Source organism: Psammomys obesus, unplaced genomic scaffold (genome assembly GCF_907164565.1).
Source record: "Psammomys obesus unplaced genomic scaffold, mPsaObe1.curated_primary_1811, whole genome shotgun sequence".
Classification (NCBI taxonomy): domain Eukaryota; kingdom Metazoa; phylum Chordata; class Mammalia; order Rodentia; family Muridae; genus Psammomys; species Psammomys obesus.
The window spans coordinates 2,686,454-2,704,523 of NW_026591560.1; the positions used below are offsets into that span (position 1 = coordinate 2,686,454).

Consider the following 18,070-nt stretch of genomic DNA (forward strand, 5'->3'; position numbering starts at 1 on the left):
ACGATCACAGGTCTGACAAAACAGAAAAACAAAACAAAATCAAACCAAAACAACAACAAAACCCCAATGGTCCTAGCAACTTCAGAAGACTAGCTTCAATGTCCAGAACTAACAGAAGAGTTAAAGGCTGCTTGCCACTACATGGTCATTTTAAAGGGATAGGAGATGCTGCAGGAAGGCAGGGAGGGCTCAACTCCTAGGGAAAGTAAGATTAAGAGGGGCTCCACTGTACAGGAAAAGGGATGCCAGCGTAATCCTTACCTAGGGCTGTCAGAGGCTGAGAATGTAAGGAACAGTGAAAGGCTACAGACAACTAGCATCGAGGAAAGAAAAGTCAACTTAGAAGAATTAAATTAAGAAAGAAAACATAGTTGGTCACAAATTCCTTTGTTTACTGAAACATGAAGCAATGGAAACATCCCGGCAAAGGGGATCGCGAGGACCAAGTTGTCATATATGACCGCAGCCCGAGGGTTCAGTCCGCAATTATCCTACCTGAAAGAAAGCACAACACAAGAGGCTTACACAATGCCTGGAGAGCAGTCTGGTTCCGAGTACAAGGGCCCTGGTCCCGTCCTGTATTCCAAGGGTAGGGGAAAAGGGAGACGACACAAAGAACAAAACAAAATCAAGTCAGATTTTGGGTTGAATGTGTATTCCACAAAATAGCTAATATCTAATAGCTATATCTAAGAATCTACTTATATGCAAAACTGCTGGCAGTAAAAATTCAGCTTTCTCCTATCTGTGGGCTACCACTCTGCCTCAAGGCAGGCATACAATTTCAATAACTACAGATTAATTTCAGGGTCCAGAAAAAAAGATACTGAGATATCAGATATGGCTAATTTCTCTCTCCCTTCTCTTTTCTTTAAGAGATGGGATCTAATTATGTTGCCCAAAATGAACATGAACTTCTGTTCTGAAGGAATAACTGGGACTACAGGCATCCACCACCCATGCACGCCCAGCCCAGTTTTACTGTCATAAATGTTTCAAAGAAAATGTTCAAAAAATATAGTCACAAAGAATAGAGTGTCAAAGAACAGTTGGTCATTCACCCTTTACTTCACACTGTCAGTTCAGAGCCATAGTTGCAGTAGTTTCCTAAATAACCAGATATCCCTTGACAAATCAAAAGAGGAAATGAAACCACTGCTAGAACTGTCTATTACTCCATTGATGATGGGAACTCCAGACACCAATGGCTGGGGGAAAACAAAAGTTAACTCACACCAAGCTCCTCTACTTAATAAGACACAGGGCCAAATCTTGGTCTTGATCTGTGCCAATCGACTTCAAAAGCTGTGATGTTCTTGGATCAGTTCTGTTAGGGTGAGACCCGAATTTGGATCCCCAACAGTTGTGGAGTATTTCATCCTGGCAGCCTCATTAACATCAGGCTCCTGGGACTGCAACCAACTCAGGGTTATTCAGTCCATTTGAGGTTCACACCTGGAAGGTAAGTTTCTTTAAAAGTCATCACTAAAAAGAGGTTAGTTGAGCAGCTACTGATTGAAATTAAAATTCACTTTTATAATGTCCTAACAATACCCTTAAAGGCTATAATATACTAATGTAATGTTTAACTTTGAAACACACTTGAGAGAAACAAAGTTATCTAACAGATTAATACTATCAAGGGTATCTCAGAGTAGATCCAGCTGTAGGAATAGCAAATTTCACTCACATGCTGAGCACATTGCTGAATGATGATTTTAAGAAATCCCAAGTCTTACTGACACAACTATATAGCATATAAAAGTAACAAAACATACATGCCATTGTTTTCTTAACATGATAATAGGGTAAGTTGTCATGGGAACCTGGGGCTTTAACTCGAAGTGATGCTCGATTTCAGTGCAAGAAGCCGTGAAATAACTAAATGTCTTTCTATTCTAATGAAGAAAGCTCCTTGTTTCTGGATATCCCGAATTCTTCCACTGTCACCACTTACAAGATTTTATGTACATCAGAAATTATCCAATTCCTTGAGCCTTCCCTTAAAAAGCAAAACTATCTGAAAGAAACAGGAATTCTATCAGGCTACAAAGAACTAGGGCTTAAGTGTATCAAAAAGATGCTCTGCAGTGGAAAAGGAGTTCATAGATAGCTGGGTGTGGTAGTACACACCTGTAATCCCAGCACTCTTAGAGGCAGAGGCAGGCGAATCTCTGAGCTTGAGACCAGCCTGGTCTACAAAGTGAGTCCAGGACAGGCAAAGCTACACAGAGAAACCCTGTCTCCAAAATTTAAAAAAAAAAAAAAAAAAGAAAGAAAAAAACAAAACTTGATAGAACACATCATGAAAACATTCAGAACTGAGTGTCTTAGAACATTAGGGCTTTATCTGACTTAAAAGGTACCACACCTAAGAGCTTCCTCTGATAGAGGCTGATGACCCAAGAAATAGGTGGGTTTTGTTTTCTGTGACAAGGGTATCACTATATGTCCTGGACTTTGCTATAATTTGCTGTGTAGCCTAAGTTGTCCTCTAAACTCATCATAATCCTTCTGCCTCCTACCTGCTACTGGGACTAAAGGTATGCACCAGCATGTACTCCTCCTCTAAGAAGTGCTTTATAAGCAAAACTGGAACCCCTTGAGTTTAAAATTCTCACTGTGCTGCCTATTACTTGCTCTTGAATGTACCCTTCACCTTAACCACCAAACCACTTTAGTAGCTGAATGAGTATGACTTTATTATTTGTTTTGGCTGTCATGGAACTTGCTCTGTAGACCAGGCTTGCCCTGAACTCAGAGATTCCCCTGACTCTGCCTCCCAAGTGCTGGGGTTAAAAGGCATGTGTCACCACTGTGAAGCCAAAAAGAGCATGAATTCAAGAGTCAGGTCTGAGTCTGAATATAGGCTTTACCAGATCATAGGCAAAGTACTGATGCTCTCTAGGCCTTAGTTCTTTCCTGGATGAGAAAACTATTTACACAACGAAGAGCTAGTATGTTAGCTGTCCTGCCTCTTTCCCCTTACACACACACAACAAATACTGTTTACAACTGGTTAAATAATAACCTGATCATGTTCCTGTTTCAGAAGTAACACATTGGAATCACACTAACAAATAGACCAAATAAACCTGTGGCCTAAGCTACAGAAAATACTGAAAACATGTAATTTGTGCTTTTTGGTATGGTCCTGGTTTGATGATCTGGCTCCTCAGTGAAGCAAACGTCTCTTACAGGGAACTAAGTGTAAATTTCAACGACTTCCCCCCACTCTCACCTCCAGTTTTTAAAAGGCTGAGTACCGTGCTCGGTCCACATACTGCTCCCGCTCATACCGGGCCATGTCATACAGAGAATTCCGTGTTGCTGCTGAAGCCTGAGACATCTCACTCTCTGGCCCATAACCATAGCCCTCTCCAACCGCAGGGAGCACAGCTGCATTCCGACGAAGTGGGCTCCTGTCCCTTCCATAATAGGAGGAAGAGGAGGCGGCAGCAGCCATCGCAGCTGTGGTGGCAGCAGAGCCAGAGTTCTGCAATAGGTGTCTGTCATAGGGATCAACAGAAGTGGAGTTGAGGTGACTGGGTACAGTAGAGCTCTGAACTTGAGGAAGATGAGACATGGTCTGCTCTGCATAATTGTATGCGGAAGCTGCAGCTGCTGCCGCCACAGCTTCATAAGATCGAACTCGATAGCGCTTATAGTAGTCAAGTGCTCCATAGGCATCGTTGTAATACATGGACTCCCCATAACCCATAGTATAGGGCGTGCGCACTGCTCCATACTGTTCATTGTATTGCTCAGTGAAGTCTGCCACACGCCCTGTCCGGTCTACTGGGCACTCTTTGGACCAGTGTCCTTCTTTCCCACACCGATAGCAACCACTCTGGTCTCCCATCCCAGGGGCAGTCCGAAGTCGGCTAGTTGACAACTGCACATGCATTCGTTTGCCTTAAGGAAACAGATTAAAATTATTACTCATTAACATTCTTCTCCCTCACCCAAATAGAGCATAAAAACATACATACACTCATGTGACCCTATTTCATTCAGCAGTACCTTTCAAAATTAACTTTCAACAGAGGTGGAAGCTAGAAAATCCTTAAGAGACCAGTCAGATCCTTTTTATACCAGTAGCATACCAGACTCTACCCTACTTGTTTCCTTCTCCCATACAGAGAGTGCAAAGACTGCTACTTTTTACTAAGACTGTTACTGCTTTTGTAATCAAACAAAAACCTTAGTTAGTAAGTTTTATAAGGCATCCTTTTCCACAATTTAAGTTTGGTCTGAGCTCAATAGAAAAAACATGTGCCCCTAAGAATGCATGACGCTCCTGGGCTCAGCCCCCAACACTGCATCTCCATAAGCCCTCCAATCAATCCCAGTTCAACAGCAATCTTTTATCCACTATGTTCCCTCCAGAAATGTGTGCAGGTGCCTTGTTGGACACCCAAATCGGCTTCATTTGTACCTGTGGGAATTAAAAGAGCCTGTATAGATTGCAGCCCCTTCCCCACCCTCATTTGGTCCTCAAGAACATAGCTATTTGAGCAAAGCCTTTTAGAATAATAGTTTCTGGGGGTGGACATGCCTCATCTCTCAATGGCTTAGCACTTGGCTACTGTGTGCAAGGCCAGGTTTGATCCCGAGCACCACACATAAAAAAATGAAAACGGCACTAGCTTTTTACAGACCATGTTCCCATGTAAAAGAATGATCAGCATTTTATCCTACCACGAAGTTTACAATTCTTGAGTTTAAAAAAATTTTAAAGCTATGAGTGCTCTATCTGTATACCAGAAGAGGACATCAGATCCCAGGAGAGATGGTTGGGAGCCACCACGTGGTTGTGGGATTTGAACTCCGGACCTCTGGAAGAGCAGATGGCGCTCTTTACCACTGAGCCATCTCTTCAGCCTCCCAGTTTACAATTCTTCACAGGAATTTCTCTACAAGGCCTAAAAGACTTTCAGACACCCACTAAAAGAAACTACATTCATATTTCTGGAAAATGACCACTCAGAAATAGCTAAGAGAAAAATTCTGCCCAAGGGTTTGTATACCACCCAATCCAGGGATTCTCATCTCCAACCCAAAATTCATCTTTAGCAAAATCAAAGATGCTTAAAATGCCAGGCAATAGTGGCACACATCTTTAATTCCAGCACTCAGGAGGCAGAGGAAGGTGGACCTCTGAGTTTGAGGCCAGCCTGGTCTATAAAGTGAGTTCCAGGACATCCAGGGCTACACAGAGAAACCTTGTCTGGACAAAACAAGCTCAAGCCTCTGACATCAGCTGCTAGTAGACAGTCTTCATCACAACTACTGATGCCATCAAGAGACGGTATTCTCTGAAAGTAGCATGAAGCCATCTAACTCACTGTTTTTAGAGACAAGTATTCCCAATCATATAGTTATGAAGAATATATGTACTCATCAGGAACATTTCTGTCCCCATTTATACCTCATATATAGAGTGCTGAGTCAATTTTTCAGAGAAACACAGTGCTTTTTCCTTAAGTCTCAGCCCTGTCTGTGCTTTTAATTTAGAGCATGGGAGTGCTTTACCGAACTTCTGTGGCAAAATCTATTTCAGCAGTTGTGAAAAGGATGCCAGTAATTTTTTTTGCTTTTGACTTAGAGGTAGAAGCACCCGTAATATAAATGCTAGGTGGCTCCCTTGTTTTGGATTCTTTCCAAAGATTACCTGGGCTTTTAATTTAAAATCTATCTCTAAAGTTCTGAAAGAGTGCTTCTCTATTAGCTTTAGAGACAAGTTTTACCATTCTACTGATTGTAAACAGATCAAACTCTTAGATTTCCTGAAAACTTGAAGTTACTGAAATCAGGCAGTATTTTCCAGAAAACCAGCCCAGTAAATGTATTTTCTCTTGAAAGTTGTAACAAAAAAGATTAATAAAATGCTAAAATGTGAGAAATTAATCCTAATTCTTAAATTATATCTTGGTTAGAGTTCAAAGAAGACTGGAGATGTAGGTGATACAATAATGATCCATTGATTTAATGCTGAAACAACACCCCTAAGTTCTTACACATCCTTCCCAATTCAGCTGCCCGGATGGGAACAGCTTCTTTATGGTTTCCAATTCAAACTGCATTCAACTGCTGCCTGTGGAGAGGAAACATCTTGAAAGACCCAGGTAAACTCAACCTACCTTTTTAGAAGTTATACAATACAGAAACTTAATTTTAGACAACCGTTAACACACAGAAGTAAAGGTTCAAATGATGCTCAGAGTAGCACTTTTTAGACCAAAAAGACTTCAAGTTGAACAAAATGCCAAATAGGCATCTAGATTGTGTTTTCTGTAAGATGTGACAGGATTATATAGACAATCCCAGCACTGAGAAGTCTGAAGCAAAAGGATTTATTGTAAGTTTGAGGGCCAGCCTGAAGTATACGTCAAGACCCTGGCTCAACAAACAAACAAAAAAAACAATTATCCAATACTAAACTTTATATTGCTACCTGGAAAAAAAATAAGCTAATTATAAAAATATCTGCATATGTAATCAGGAGTACACCACTCTGCAGAAGAGGCAGAAAGAGAACTTGATACCAAATAAATGATTATTCTTTTTCAACTCAGTTTATTGTCTGTATTTTCTATGGAAGCGATAAAAATTCCTCCATTGCATTATTCAGATCTGTTTCTCTTGTAATTATATCTTTTATTAAACAAATACAAGGGGCAAAGAGTATAACTCAGTGGTACTGTGACCATAACATGCTTAAGATCCTGTGTTCAATATTCAGCACCCCAAAAAACAAGCAAAAGGCCCCGCATACTCATCCTTCTAAGCTAACTCCTATTTTCCCATTACCTTTAAAAATTAAAAGATATATAATATTATAATTTATCTGTAAAGTTAGTGCCTGTTTTAAGTCTTTTTATTTTGTTTGCCACCTGTTAAGCACACCCTTCTTTAGGGATGGGGTCATACTAATGGCATAGCACTTGCCAAGAGCCACTATGTGGCCCTTGGATGACCCCAGAATCAAGGAGGTGGGTAAGGACTGACTCTTTCCTTACTCTCCCCTGTTCAACCAGGACCTTCCACATCAAGTGAAGACAATTAGGAATTTTTCAAAGTGTGCTAGTGTTGTTCCAAAATAAAAGAAAAAAATATAAATTAGAAAACTCTCACTTTTTTTGTTTTGGTTTTTCGAGACAGGGTTTCTCTGTGTAGCCGTGGCTGCTTGGAACTACGCTGTAGACCAGGCTGGCCTCGAACTCCACCTGCCTTTGCTTCCAAGCACTGGGATTAAAGGTGTGATCACCACCATCCAGCTAACTGTCACATCAGAGTAGAAACAATCATGGTTGCAAATAGCACTCAACTTTCATTATATATTGCTTTTATTGCCAAAATGCACTATTACCTCACTGCCATCCATTGTGGGAGGCACATCAAAGATGACTATCTTATAGTGGGGAAGAGCACAGCAGGTACACTTGTTAGCCTGCTGGTTAAGGATTGGGATTAACTGCAGCATTTACCCTCACCTTTCACTACCTAAAGGCCAGTGATGCAGCTAGAATACATGACGGTGAGCCTCGAGTAAGCTTCACTATTTGATACTTAGACTTTTCTGATTAACCTTCCTCTTCCCCCACGATTTCATTGTTTTTTAGGTTTATTAATGGTACTTAGGGAAAATAGGTGCTGGTTTAGGAACTACAGAAGTAGCCTGAATATGTGGTCCAACCTGACACTCTCAATAAAAGCCTTGTAGAACTGTGCTAACCAATAGAACTTCCTGCAACTGGGTCTGATCTATGTCTTCTCATACAGTAGACATTTTTTCTTGTATGACTCCTGTGTTCTTGACATATGCCCACTGGAAAAATCAATTTGAAAATTTACTTCAATTAAATTTACATGTAGCTAGCAGCTACTATATTAACATAACTCTAGGGTTTTCAGATAAGCTCCTGTGGTATTAATGTTAATACATACATACACAGTTATTATCAATATAAGCAACACAGTAAGCTATATTATGCCCTCACTGGAATTTCCACAGAAGAACAGAACCATCATTCCCATTCTTGAGTTTCTAAAGAAAAAATTTCTTAACCTGTTAGAGTTAAGTAACAGTTACGTGGAGAAGAAGAACCTATGACATGTTTCCTGGTTTTGCTTGTAGTCCACAGACTAAACATACTTGGACACCCCAAAGATAACCATCCTCCCAACCAGACTTTCCACCAAAGATCTTATACAATGCTTCCTCTAGATACCCTTTCTCCTCACTGCCATCCGTCACTCAAAGCAGCAGAATATAAACACTCTCAAAGGCTTCTGGGTCACAATCAAAGCAGCAACTAGGTTGAAACCTCTAGGCATTCTTCTCATAACAGCAACTCATCTAACCTAGCAACTTAGAATTCTAACAGCACTCAAGTGAATGAACACTGAAGAAAGTAACCCACACTTTGTGACCCAACAAAGTTGGGTAGAAAAATCCTGGCAAACATAATGAAATGTTTACTGCCCTAAGAGTAAATGTTTAAAGAATAGTAAACATAATCTATTCTTTTCAATTAAGAGAATGGTGGAAGCCACTCTCATAACCCCATGGTCTTATATGTTCTTGCCTCTGCCTTCCGCTAGACTACACGAAGGTCTGCCACCCAAGCCCCACAACAGTTCACCTTGAAACTCTGTGTTGTCAAGGCCCCTGATGGCCTCCACTGCATCCTCTGCCCGCTCCATGTGTACAAAGGCATAATCTTTCACGATGTCACATTCGATGACTGGGCCATACTCCTCAAACTTGGCCCGAAGCTCTTGGTTGGTACAAGTGGGACTGATGTTGCCCACATGTAACTTGGTTGAAGCTTTGCTCTTATTCTTGCTGGCTTCCACATTGATGTTCACTCCGTGCAGCTTGTAGTGGTGCAGGTTGCGTATGGCATCCTCAGCGGCCGTCTTGTCCTCTATGTGCACAAAGCCATAGTTCTTAATGATGTCACATTCCAGCACCTTCCCGTACTGCTCGAAGAGTGAGCGGATCTCCTGCTCTGTGGCCTCCCGGGGCAGATTTCCAATGAACAGCTTCACCATCCTGACAAGAGCCTGGCAGAGAAGAAACAAGATTGCAAATTCAGGTGTGAAGTGAGAAACTGAATAGTACTGCAGCATTTTCGTTTAATGGCCCAATTATTAGGACCTTCCCGACCCTCAAATGATTATGCTTTTTGAGAGAGGAACAGCAGTTTGTTCCTAAGTAGTAAAGCTGTGGGACAAGGCCAACAGAAGGTCGGGGTTAAAACGCACAAGGTACAACATCTCCGTGAGGTCAGGCACATTTAATCTACAAGGTTAGTTGCTTCACGGCTTAGCACAGGGATGGAAAAGCCAAGCAGAAGGCATGAAGTATCTGAATATCCCTAGTCCCAAGATTTTGGAGGGAAATCTGTGTACTTCTCCACAGCGCGGTATCACCTCCCACCATACTCCAAGAAAGCCCTCTTTGGTTCCCACACCTGGGACCCCCTTCCCCGGCGGCCCAACCTCCGCGCCTACATCCCAACAAAGGCTCGGCCCGACCCCTGCCCCGCCCCCTCCGGAGATCCGGCCCCGCCTCCTTTCGTTGTCTTCCCGGGACCTTCCTCAGAAGATGGGTGGCCCCAAACCTCGGCCTTCCCAGCCCTCCCGAGGTCTGGCCAGGCCCATGCCCGGGCTCCCCACACACCCACAGCATCCTCTCCTACCTCCGGGTGGTGCCGGCGGTGGCGGCGGGTCCCGCGTCAGAGAGAACCCTACAAAATGGCGACGGCCGCTCGAGCCTCGGCGCGACCGGGCGCTTTCTCGCGCGCCAGCTCACGCACGCGCGAGTGCGCGCTGCCTGCCTCCCCTCCCCCCCTCGCTGGAGCGGGGCGACCAATCCTGCGGCCGCACACAAATGGACGCCCCCGTGCGGGGGCGGGGTCATGCGGTGACGGCACTGCGGAGCGAAGGTCAGCCCGCCCCCAGCCCCGGCTAGCCAATCACTGCCCTGGGAGGGGGTCGCGGTTCGCGCGTCAGAAGGGCTCAGGAAGCAAGGCGAGACCGTAAGCCCAGGGGGCGTCTCAAACCATCACAATGGATCGTGCTATTAGGCACGCTGTGGAGGGGGTGGGGGCGCTAATGACAAAGGGCTGTCTCACCCGGCCCGCTAGACGGGGGTTTCCTCCACCTCTGTTAGCCCGGGGCGGCACTTCAGAAATCCAGGCCCCGCCGCATCCTAACCCAGTCTCTCCCTCGTTAGAGGGAAGGGATATGAATCCTCTTAAAACAGTTTTCCCCCCCGCAGTGGCGATGCTCACTGGGGAAGAAGCCGAGACCGAGCCGAGGAGCGGAAAGAGGATCTGTGATAGAGCCGGGTTAGATCTCAACTAGATCTGTAGTTTCTCCATCCAAACTACACTTTGCCATGTTTATTCATGAATATGCGTGGGCTGGACCTTCCCTCTCTGTAGTGTATCTAGCATGCTTGCTGAAATGTGGCGAGCACTCCCAAGGAGTACGTGCTGCAGAAGTCCTGAGAGATTCCCGGTTTGGGATTTTTGAGTGACAAGGGTTCCGCGTCCATTCCAAGCTGATTGAGATACAGGCAGTTGTCAGACTCCAGGCTTTAGCTGCGGTCCAAGGGCACCTCCTGGTGGCAGCAGAGTACGGGCTAGGTGGACAACAAAGCCTAGCCGTTTACACGGATTGATGGACTGAGTTTATCTCCTAGTAGAGGCACCAGGATGGTTGTCAAAACAATTCCTCATTGCGCTAGTTCCAACACCAGCGCCTCGGATACTGTAAAGACCAACTCCCCAAGTTGATTTCCTATACAAGCTACTTGGAAATGTTTCTTTACCAAATCCATGTTTCCCAGTCATTTCAGAAGCCATTGTCTAATTGTATTAACAGACACACAGTTTTAAAATTACATTCTTTCTTTACGGAGATTGGGTTTCTCTTGCACTCTTGGCTGTCCTGGAATCCACTCAGGGTCTGCTATCACCCAACCTCATACACTGTATTTTGGTTTCTGTCCTCTTCCCAAATTCCATGAGGTCTCAACTAATGTTCCACTAACGGTTACCATCTTTCTATAAAATTTTGATTTCATTCCTTTCCTTTTCTCTCTCTTCTTTTTGAGATGGCCTTACTAGGTAGTCTAGGCTGCTGTGTAACCCAGACTAGCCTTGAATTCACCATCCTCCTACCTCAGCCTCCCAAGTGATGGGAATTCCAGCTGTGTACTACCATTTCTAGCTTCTGGTTTTCCTTCTTTTTTTTAATAGTGAAAAAAATTATGTGATCCGGGTGGTGGTGACATATGCCTTTAATCCCATCACTCGGTAGGCACAGGCAGGTATATTTCTGAATTCAAGGGCTGCCTGATCTATAAAGCAAGTTCCAGGACAACCAGGGCTACACAAAGAAACTCCATCTCGAGGGGAAATAAAAGAAAATATCATGCATATGGTTGTGTCTTTGTGAATATATGCCATGTGTGTGGAGGCCAGAAGAGGGTGTCGGATCCCATTGAGCTGGAGTTGTAGGTAACTGTGAACTGTCCAATGTAATGTGTTTTTTTTTCTTTTTTTGTAAATGCAATGTAAAAAATTTTGGGGTCCTCTGCAAGAGCAGTAATTGTTCTGAACTGCTGAGCCATCTCTTCAACCTCTCAATAACTATACTGGTATGTCAATGTCATTTAATATTTATGTTCAAACTTTCTCTATATTTTCACAAATACCCTTTTACAGTTGGCTTCTTTGCTGGACCTAAACAAGATTCACCCTTTGTACAACTGTCTAAATTATGTAAATGTATGTTATGTAGCTAATTATTCCTTGCTTTTCCTCACTGAGTGTGATATGTAAAGTTTAGTTTCTGAGTTACTCCTTGCTGCGCAGCCATGCATTTCAGCTTCCCTTTGTTGGAGATAAGATGCTAAAATTGCCTCAGTTCCTCAGCATTTTACACTACATTGTGGATAACAGTCTATATGTGTTTTAATTCTGTAGAGGAATATAAATTCAAGGGTAAATTTGCTGAGTTGCTAGGTCATAGAATGTATATAACCACTAACATGTCACCAGGCTTGGTGGCGCATGCCTTTAATCCCAGCTCTTAGGAGGTAGAGGCAGGGAGATCTCTGTAAATTCAAGTCCATCCTGGTCTATAGAGCAAGTTCCAGGACAGCCAGGGCTATACAGAGACACCCTGTTCCAAAACAAAAACAAAAACCAACCAACCAAAAAAGCCAAACCCTAACTTGTCTAAGTAGTACCAAGTTCCCAGAAAAGCTCTGCTAGAATAACCTTGAAACACGCGAGGGACACTGATGTTTTGTTTTTCTGTCTTTACCAAGGATTGACATTCACTTTCCTAATTTTTGTCAGTTGAAGAGGTGTAAGGCGTTATTCCTAACTTGCTTTGATTTGTTTTTGTCTCATTACTAATGATTTGGAAAATATCTTCTTGTTCTTAAAGTCTTGGGGTTTGTGTGAATTTAAATCACCTTTCCTGGGTCAGGCTGGATGCCTTCAAGCCCAGCACTTGGGAGGTAGAAGCAGGTGGATCTCTGAGTTCAAGGACAGCCTAGTCTACAAAACAAGTCCAGGACAGAAAGAGCTTGTTACACAGAGGAACCCTGTCTTGAAAAAAAAAAACAAAACAAATTCCTGCCTGTCTTTCAGGTTACAGGCTTTGTGTTGAGCTGTAGGACTTTCATGCATATTATTGCTGTTTTTTTCCTTTTTTTTTTGGGGGGGGGGACAGGGTTTCTCTGTGTAGCCTTGGCTGTCCGGGACTTACTCTGTTGACCAAGCTGGCCTTGAACTCACAGAGATTCGCCTGCCTCTGCCTCCCTGAGTGCTGGGATTACAGGTGTGTGCCACCGCACCTGGCTGTAGCTATTTCTAATTGGCTTTAAATACCTTGTCATTCTACTACATGTTTGTAGTAGACAAAAATACATGTTTGTCTTTGGAGGGAAATCCTTTTTAATATAACCAAATTAATTACTGTTTCATAAAGCCTGCTCTTTGTTCTCTTTAAGATACCCTCTCCTACCCCAAGTCATAGAGTAGTCTGTGTTCTCTTCCATTCTCAGTACCTCCCACTTTTAGGCTTGTGCTCCATTTTGAAAAGTGCCATCCAATGGAGATATAATGAGCCGTAAAAATAATTCAAAATAAACTGGGAAAATGGTCTGTGGGTGCAACTCAATAATAAAGCATTAATCTAATATACACAAGGTCCTAGGTTTCATAACAAGCACATTGAATAAATACATTAATTAAATACAAATTTCCAAAAGCAACAAAATATAAAAACTTGAAATCTATTTTAATATTTCTGACATTTCAACACGTAATCAATATAAAAATTGAGATATTAGAATTTCCCTTGAAGTCCTGGGAATCTGTTACTTCAGCACATCAAAGTTTAGACTTACCACACTTTGGGTACTCAGTAGTCCCATAAGGCCAGTGGCTACCATATGCGTCAACACAAGCAAAACCCACCCTTGTTAGTGGTAGTCAGTAAAGATGCAAACAAGTTCACTTCTATGTAACTCACCCAGTTCTGTCTGTTTCTGTTTCCCACCAGTCTGCGGGGCAGACACTGAGGCTATTTTTGAGGCCTAACCTGTTCTGTATCCTTCAGCGCTCCGTTCCATCTACCATCTCCCTGGGTCTTTTCCTCTCTTCCACCAACATTCAAACATTTCTCTCCTGAAGGCTTGTTTCCTAGCCCATGCTTATCGTCTTCTCAGTCTTGCCAGTAGGGAATCCTAACCTGAAGTAGCTTCAGTAGCTTTTCACCTAACTCCTGCAAGAACTTTTCTGCAGGAACACATCCATCAGTGTTGTGTTCCTGCCATTTAGATCCAGGCAATCATTTCTCTATTAATCCCTCTCTCACACATACCACCTCTGCAGAACCTCATGATCTGAGTCCTCCACAGTAACTCTCCAATGTGTAAGAGGGCAGGTTTCAGTTATTCTTGAATTATGAAACAAAAAGTCTGTATCCTACTGATGATTATTTTGCCCGTGGATGAGCTGTTGCTGTGGGGTACTGAATCCCCTTAAGAGAAAGGAGAGTTACCCTGTGAGTGATCTGCTGTGCCAGGTCTGAGGTGTGGAGGCCATTCTGGGGCTGTGTGGTGCTAGTTCATAGTCTGCATGCACCTGACTGCTTGCCATTGTTTTCACTGATGGTAGTCAGGACTCCTTGGGGTTATGCTGAAGACAGTTTTCCTAAATCAAGCAGACCCAAAACTTCCAATTTTAATAGCTTTTTAAAAACTCCAAAATTTAAGCAAAATACTTTTCTCCATCTCTAGAATGTGTTGTGTGTTTATTTACATGCTCAGGAAATACTTTATGGCTTCCTAGGGTGACATTCTTCTAGAGTTCAGGAAGTGGGACCCTACCACTCTTCTGATCCTGAGCTCCCTTGATGCTATGGAAAAGAGAAAGCTGGGGCTCACCTTTCTTCTGTTGGCTGAGAAGTAGCTAAGACTAGGCTGTGAGAATATCCCTCACCACCTCTTACTAAAAACAGTTGAGAGACTTGAGAGTGAGGAAACTATGGGGCTAGGAGTGGAGTTCAATGGTAGAGTGCCTGCCTATCAGGCCCAGGCCCAGGGCTCCACCAGCACTGCAAGAAATTAAGCCTTTTTTTTTTTTTAAAGAAGAAAGAAAAGTGCACCAGGGAGAGTTACTGTTAATCAGCATGAACCCAACCCACAGTGAATGTCTTTGGTCTAAACAGAGGCTTGGCCTGGCTGATCCAGTGAAACAGATTCCTATCATGGGGAGACTGAGATGGGAGGCAGGGTTCTCAGGGTCTCAGAAGCTGGGGCTACAGTGTGTCTCTGACACCCAGGAGGCCGGAACCAGAGAGGCTATGGTCAGGAAAGGAACAACACCAAGAGGCAGTGAGAGAAGCTGAGCTGTTTAATCACCTCCTCGGATAGACTCAAGGATGTGGCTACTCCTAAACAACTCACACTTGGGAGCCACCTGGAGTGGCTGGAGAGGAGCAGCCACTTGAGTCAGAGGGTGAGGCAGGATAGGCAGGGAAGGCTTCAGCGCCTCCGACTCCATCATCTGGCGCTCCTGCCCTCGGGTCCTGCTTCAGCTCTGAGAGGGTCCTGGCTGATCCCAGAGGCAAAGAACTGGATGGTGGATGGCACACCCTAGCTGTGGTGGCACAATGTCCCTGAGGCAGGGACAGTGGTTCCCACATAGCCCACGTTGGGGGTGACGCTATCTGCACCATGGTGGGGGGATGGAGGCTCGGGAAGAGGTGACAAGGTGAAAAAGAGTGGAATTAGGGGTTGCCTGGGTCCCACCACCAGTTGAATTAAATAGCAGAAGAGAAGGTTGTGGGAACATTTGTTTGTCCCCTGTGACAGTTCCTGGTGATGGGCTGACCTTAGCAGCAGACCCTAGCAGCAGGCAGTTGTCCTGACAAGAGGGTAGTCCCTGTGGACAGTCCCTGGCAGTTTCCTGAACAGAGAGAGGGAGCTGGCCTGGGAGTCTTGCCCCCAACTACTTGTTCTTCTTAAAGAAGCTGAATCGTTTTTCTCGCTCTCTTTCTCTGCCATCCTTGCTGCGAAGTGCGATGGAGCCTTCAGGCTGTGACACCGGGGGCATGGTCATGGCCCGGGTCAGGCCTCGGCTGGCACTGGGCACCACTGGCTCTTCTGGCTCTCCAGAGGCAGAGGATGCAGTAGCAATGGCTGCATTCACCACTCTCAGCCATGAGCTCATCTCTGCCTGCAAGGGACAGGGAGACATCAGCTCATACTCAAAGACTTTGACTATAGCATACAGGGAAAATATGATAGGAGGGAACAGAAAAGAGATTGAAAAAAAAAAAAAAAAAGACCCCTTTAGGATAAGGACAAGCTGGTCATGGTGACATATACTTGTGGACCCGGACTCAGAGGCTGAGGTAGGAGGATTGCTATGAGTTCAAGGCCACTCTGGAGTAGGAACCAATCACATAAAACCTATCACCAGCAGGGACCCTATCACATAAAACCCAACACCAGCAGGGAGAGAGAAAATGGCAGGACAGGGGAAGGCTCACCTCATCCTTGGCCTGGAATAAGTATTCTTTCCCATCCTGTAAGCTGTTAGGAGAGAAGGCACAGGACAGAGCTAAGAACCTGTATTAGGCATGTCAGTGCTGCTGTGGGCTCAGATTTCTCCCAGGACTGGAAGGACTGATAAGGCACGGCCCCCAAGGCCAGATCGTGTTCTACATTCCTCATAGTTTCAGGATTCTGCAGATGTGCAAAAGCAGATTCTTTCTGCTAGAGCGCAGAGGGCCATGGTAATCTCCTTTCTGGCTGAGGCCATGTAGGCTTTTGCTGGCAGTGGGCAGGCCCCTGAAAGCTAGGGTAAGCTAGTATCCTGCCCTCCCGTTTCCCACCCAAGATAACTTTTCAGCCTGTGTTTTATTTTTTAGCTCCTCTATTCTAGAATGATTCAGGATCCAGAATCTCCACTCTCTTCCACCTACAAATGTACCCAAGCACCTCCGTTCATGTCCAAGAACTTCCTTCCCTCTGAATGGACCTTGCTCATGATCCACCCACTTTGCCTTATTTCTGACTCCTTCCATCCCAACCTGAGAGTAACCCTGGTTCCTACCCCAGCTTGAAGACATGTTTGCGTTTCCGATAATCAAAGGCCACACTGCCCTGGGCCCTGGCCAGACTGACAGGCACTTCTCCATGGTATGGCACTCCTGCACTAGCTGCCCTGGCATCCTTGTAGAAGCCGAGGCTCCCACGCCGAAGTACACAGTACACGTTCTGCCAGGACCTGGGGAGATAGGACAGGGTCAGAAACTTGGGAGGCAGGCCTCTGTGGGCACTGTGGGACTCACAGTTCCACTCCTGTCTTGGATCACTTGAGGCCCTCCTCTGTGCCTATGAGAGTTCTAAGTTCCAGCTCTTTCCCAAAGGACAAACTCCTATAAAGTTTGTTCTTCCTTGTCTAGGAAGTTTCCAGGAAACCATCCAGAGAAGGAGCCTACAAGGCCACAGGCTCCGCACTGCCAGGCTTGATACCTGTTGGCAGCTTTCTTGTTGAAGGCCTCCATCTCTTGTTTGCGGCACAGCATCCCTTCCATCTGTTCCTGCGCAGAGAGCTCAGGACCTCGTGTGGGCAAGGTGGCAACATGGGCTGATTCAGACGATCTGCTCTGGGGCATTGGGGAAGGAGCAGGGCCCCGGGGCCGGGTCTGCCTCTCTCCCCGGGGCCCACTCAACTCGTCTCCTGTGCCAGATCCCTGTGAGGGGAGGAAAACAATGCCATTGCTAAAAGAAGACCTGGATGGTACCCTGTCCTGGAATCAGGAAGTTCTATGGTCAAGAGCTGGTCTCCCAGCCCAAGTTTCTGTTCCAGGATCTCCACCCACTTCTTTTGTCCCTTCATCTCTCAAGTACCCACACCCACACCTCCAGAGACTCACAGGCCCTTCTGGGACATTGCTCTGTTCAAGTCTTTGCTGTTCCAACAGGGGCTGCAAAGACAAGAAGCTGTGAGGACGTGGGGGCTGGCAGGGTCAAAAGGGATGTTCGGGGACGTGGAATTACCTGTGAGGACTCTGCATCTGTGCAGACCCCGTTAACACTGGGCGCTTGTGTGGCTGGTGGCAATTTTGATTGGGTTCTAAAATGATCAAATGTGACACAGAGTAATTAGTCTGTGGCTTGCTTAAGCTCAGGCTCCTGGCCCAGGTATCTAGCTCTTACCCATCCCAGGCAGTGTCAGGAACTGTCTGGCCATCTACCAGACTCCCTTCGGGCTGACTAGCCATGGGTTCTGGAGTAGGGGGCTGTTTCCTCCGTTCCTCCTCCTCCCTCTTCCTTTTTCGCTCCTTCTCTCGCTCTTCCAGCTGTCAAGAAATGCTGAGGTCAGCAAGTATCAGGATGAGGAGAAAAGCTGAAGAGTCTCAGCTCTAGCCCAATAAAACAGGAAAGATGGAGAAGAGACTCTGAAAAGGTAGAGCAAGAAACAGGGGCTTTAGTCGCACCCAGGCTAACTGACACCTGTGG

General features: G+C 45.0%; 2 protein-coding genes across 5 annotated transcripts in view; both read right to left on the reverse strand.

Moving 5' to 3' along the window:
- Positions 1-371: 371 nt before the first annotated feature.
- On the reverse strand, positions 372-9,834 carry LOC129679348 (RNA-binding protein 4B). Its single transcript, XM_055610433.1, has 4 exons — positions 9,711-9,834; positions 8,649-9,072; positions 3,242-3,915; positions 372-495 (listed from the first exon to the last, which is right to left on the reverse strand). The coding sequence occupies exons 2-3, from the start codon at positions 9,058-9,060 to the stop codon at positions 3,251-3,253; spliced, it is 1,077 nt and encodes a 358-aa protein (XP_055466408.1). The 5' UTR covers positions 9,061-9,072; positions 9,711-9,834; the 3' UTR covers positions 372-495; positions 3,242-3,250.
- Positions 9,835-14,928: 5,094 nt separating this feature from the next.
- Sptbn2 (spectrin beta, non-erythrocytic 2) overlaps positions 14,929-18,070 on the reverse strand; it is a 40,837-nt gene continuing 37,695 nt past the window's right edge. For all 4 annotated transcript variants that reach the window (XM_055610630.1, XM_055610631.1, XM_055610628.1 and 1 more), the window contains 7 exons: positions 17,768-17,910; positions 17,609-17,684; positions 17,485-17,535; positions 17,081-17,301; positions 16,659-16,832; positions 16,093-16,135; positions 14,929-15,776 (listed from right to left, as the gene is read on the reverse strand). In XM_055610630.1, coding sequence (XP_055466605.1) covers positions 15,549-15,776; positions 16,093-16,135; positions 16,659-16,832; positions 17,081-17,301; positions 17,485-17,535; positions 17,609-17,684; positions 17,768-17,910 — 936 coding nt within the window. In that variant the 3' untranslated portion in view covers positions 14,929-15,548. The remainder of the gene's footprint in view (positions 15,777-16,092; positions 16,136-16,658; positions 16,833-17,080; positions 17,302-17,484; positions 17,536-17,608; positions 17,685-17,767; positions 17,911-18,070) is intronic.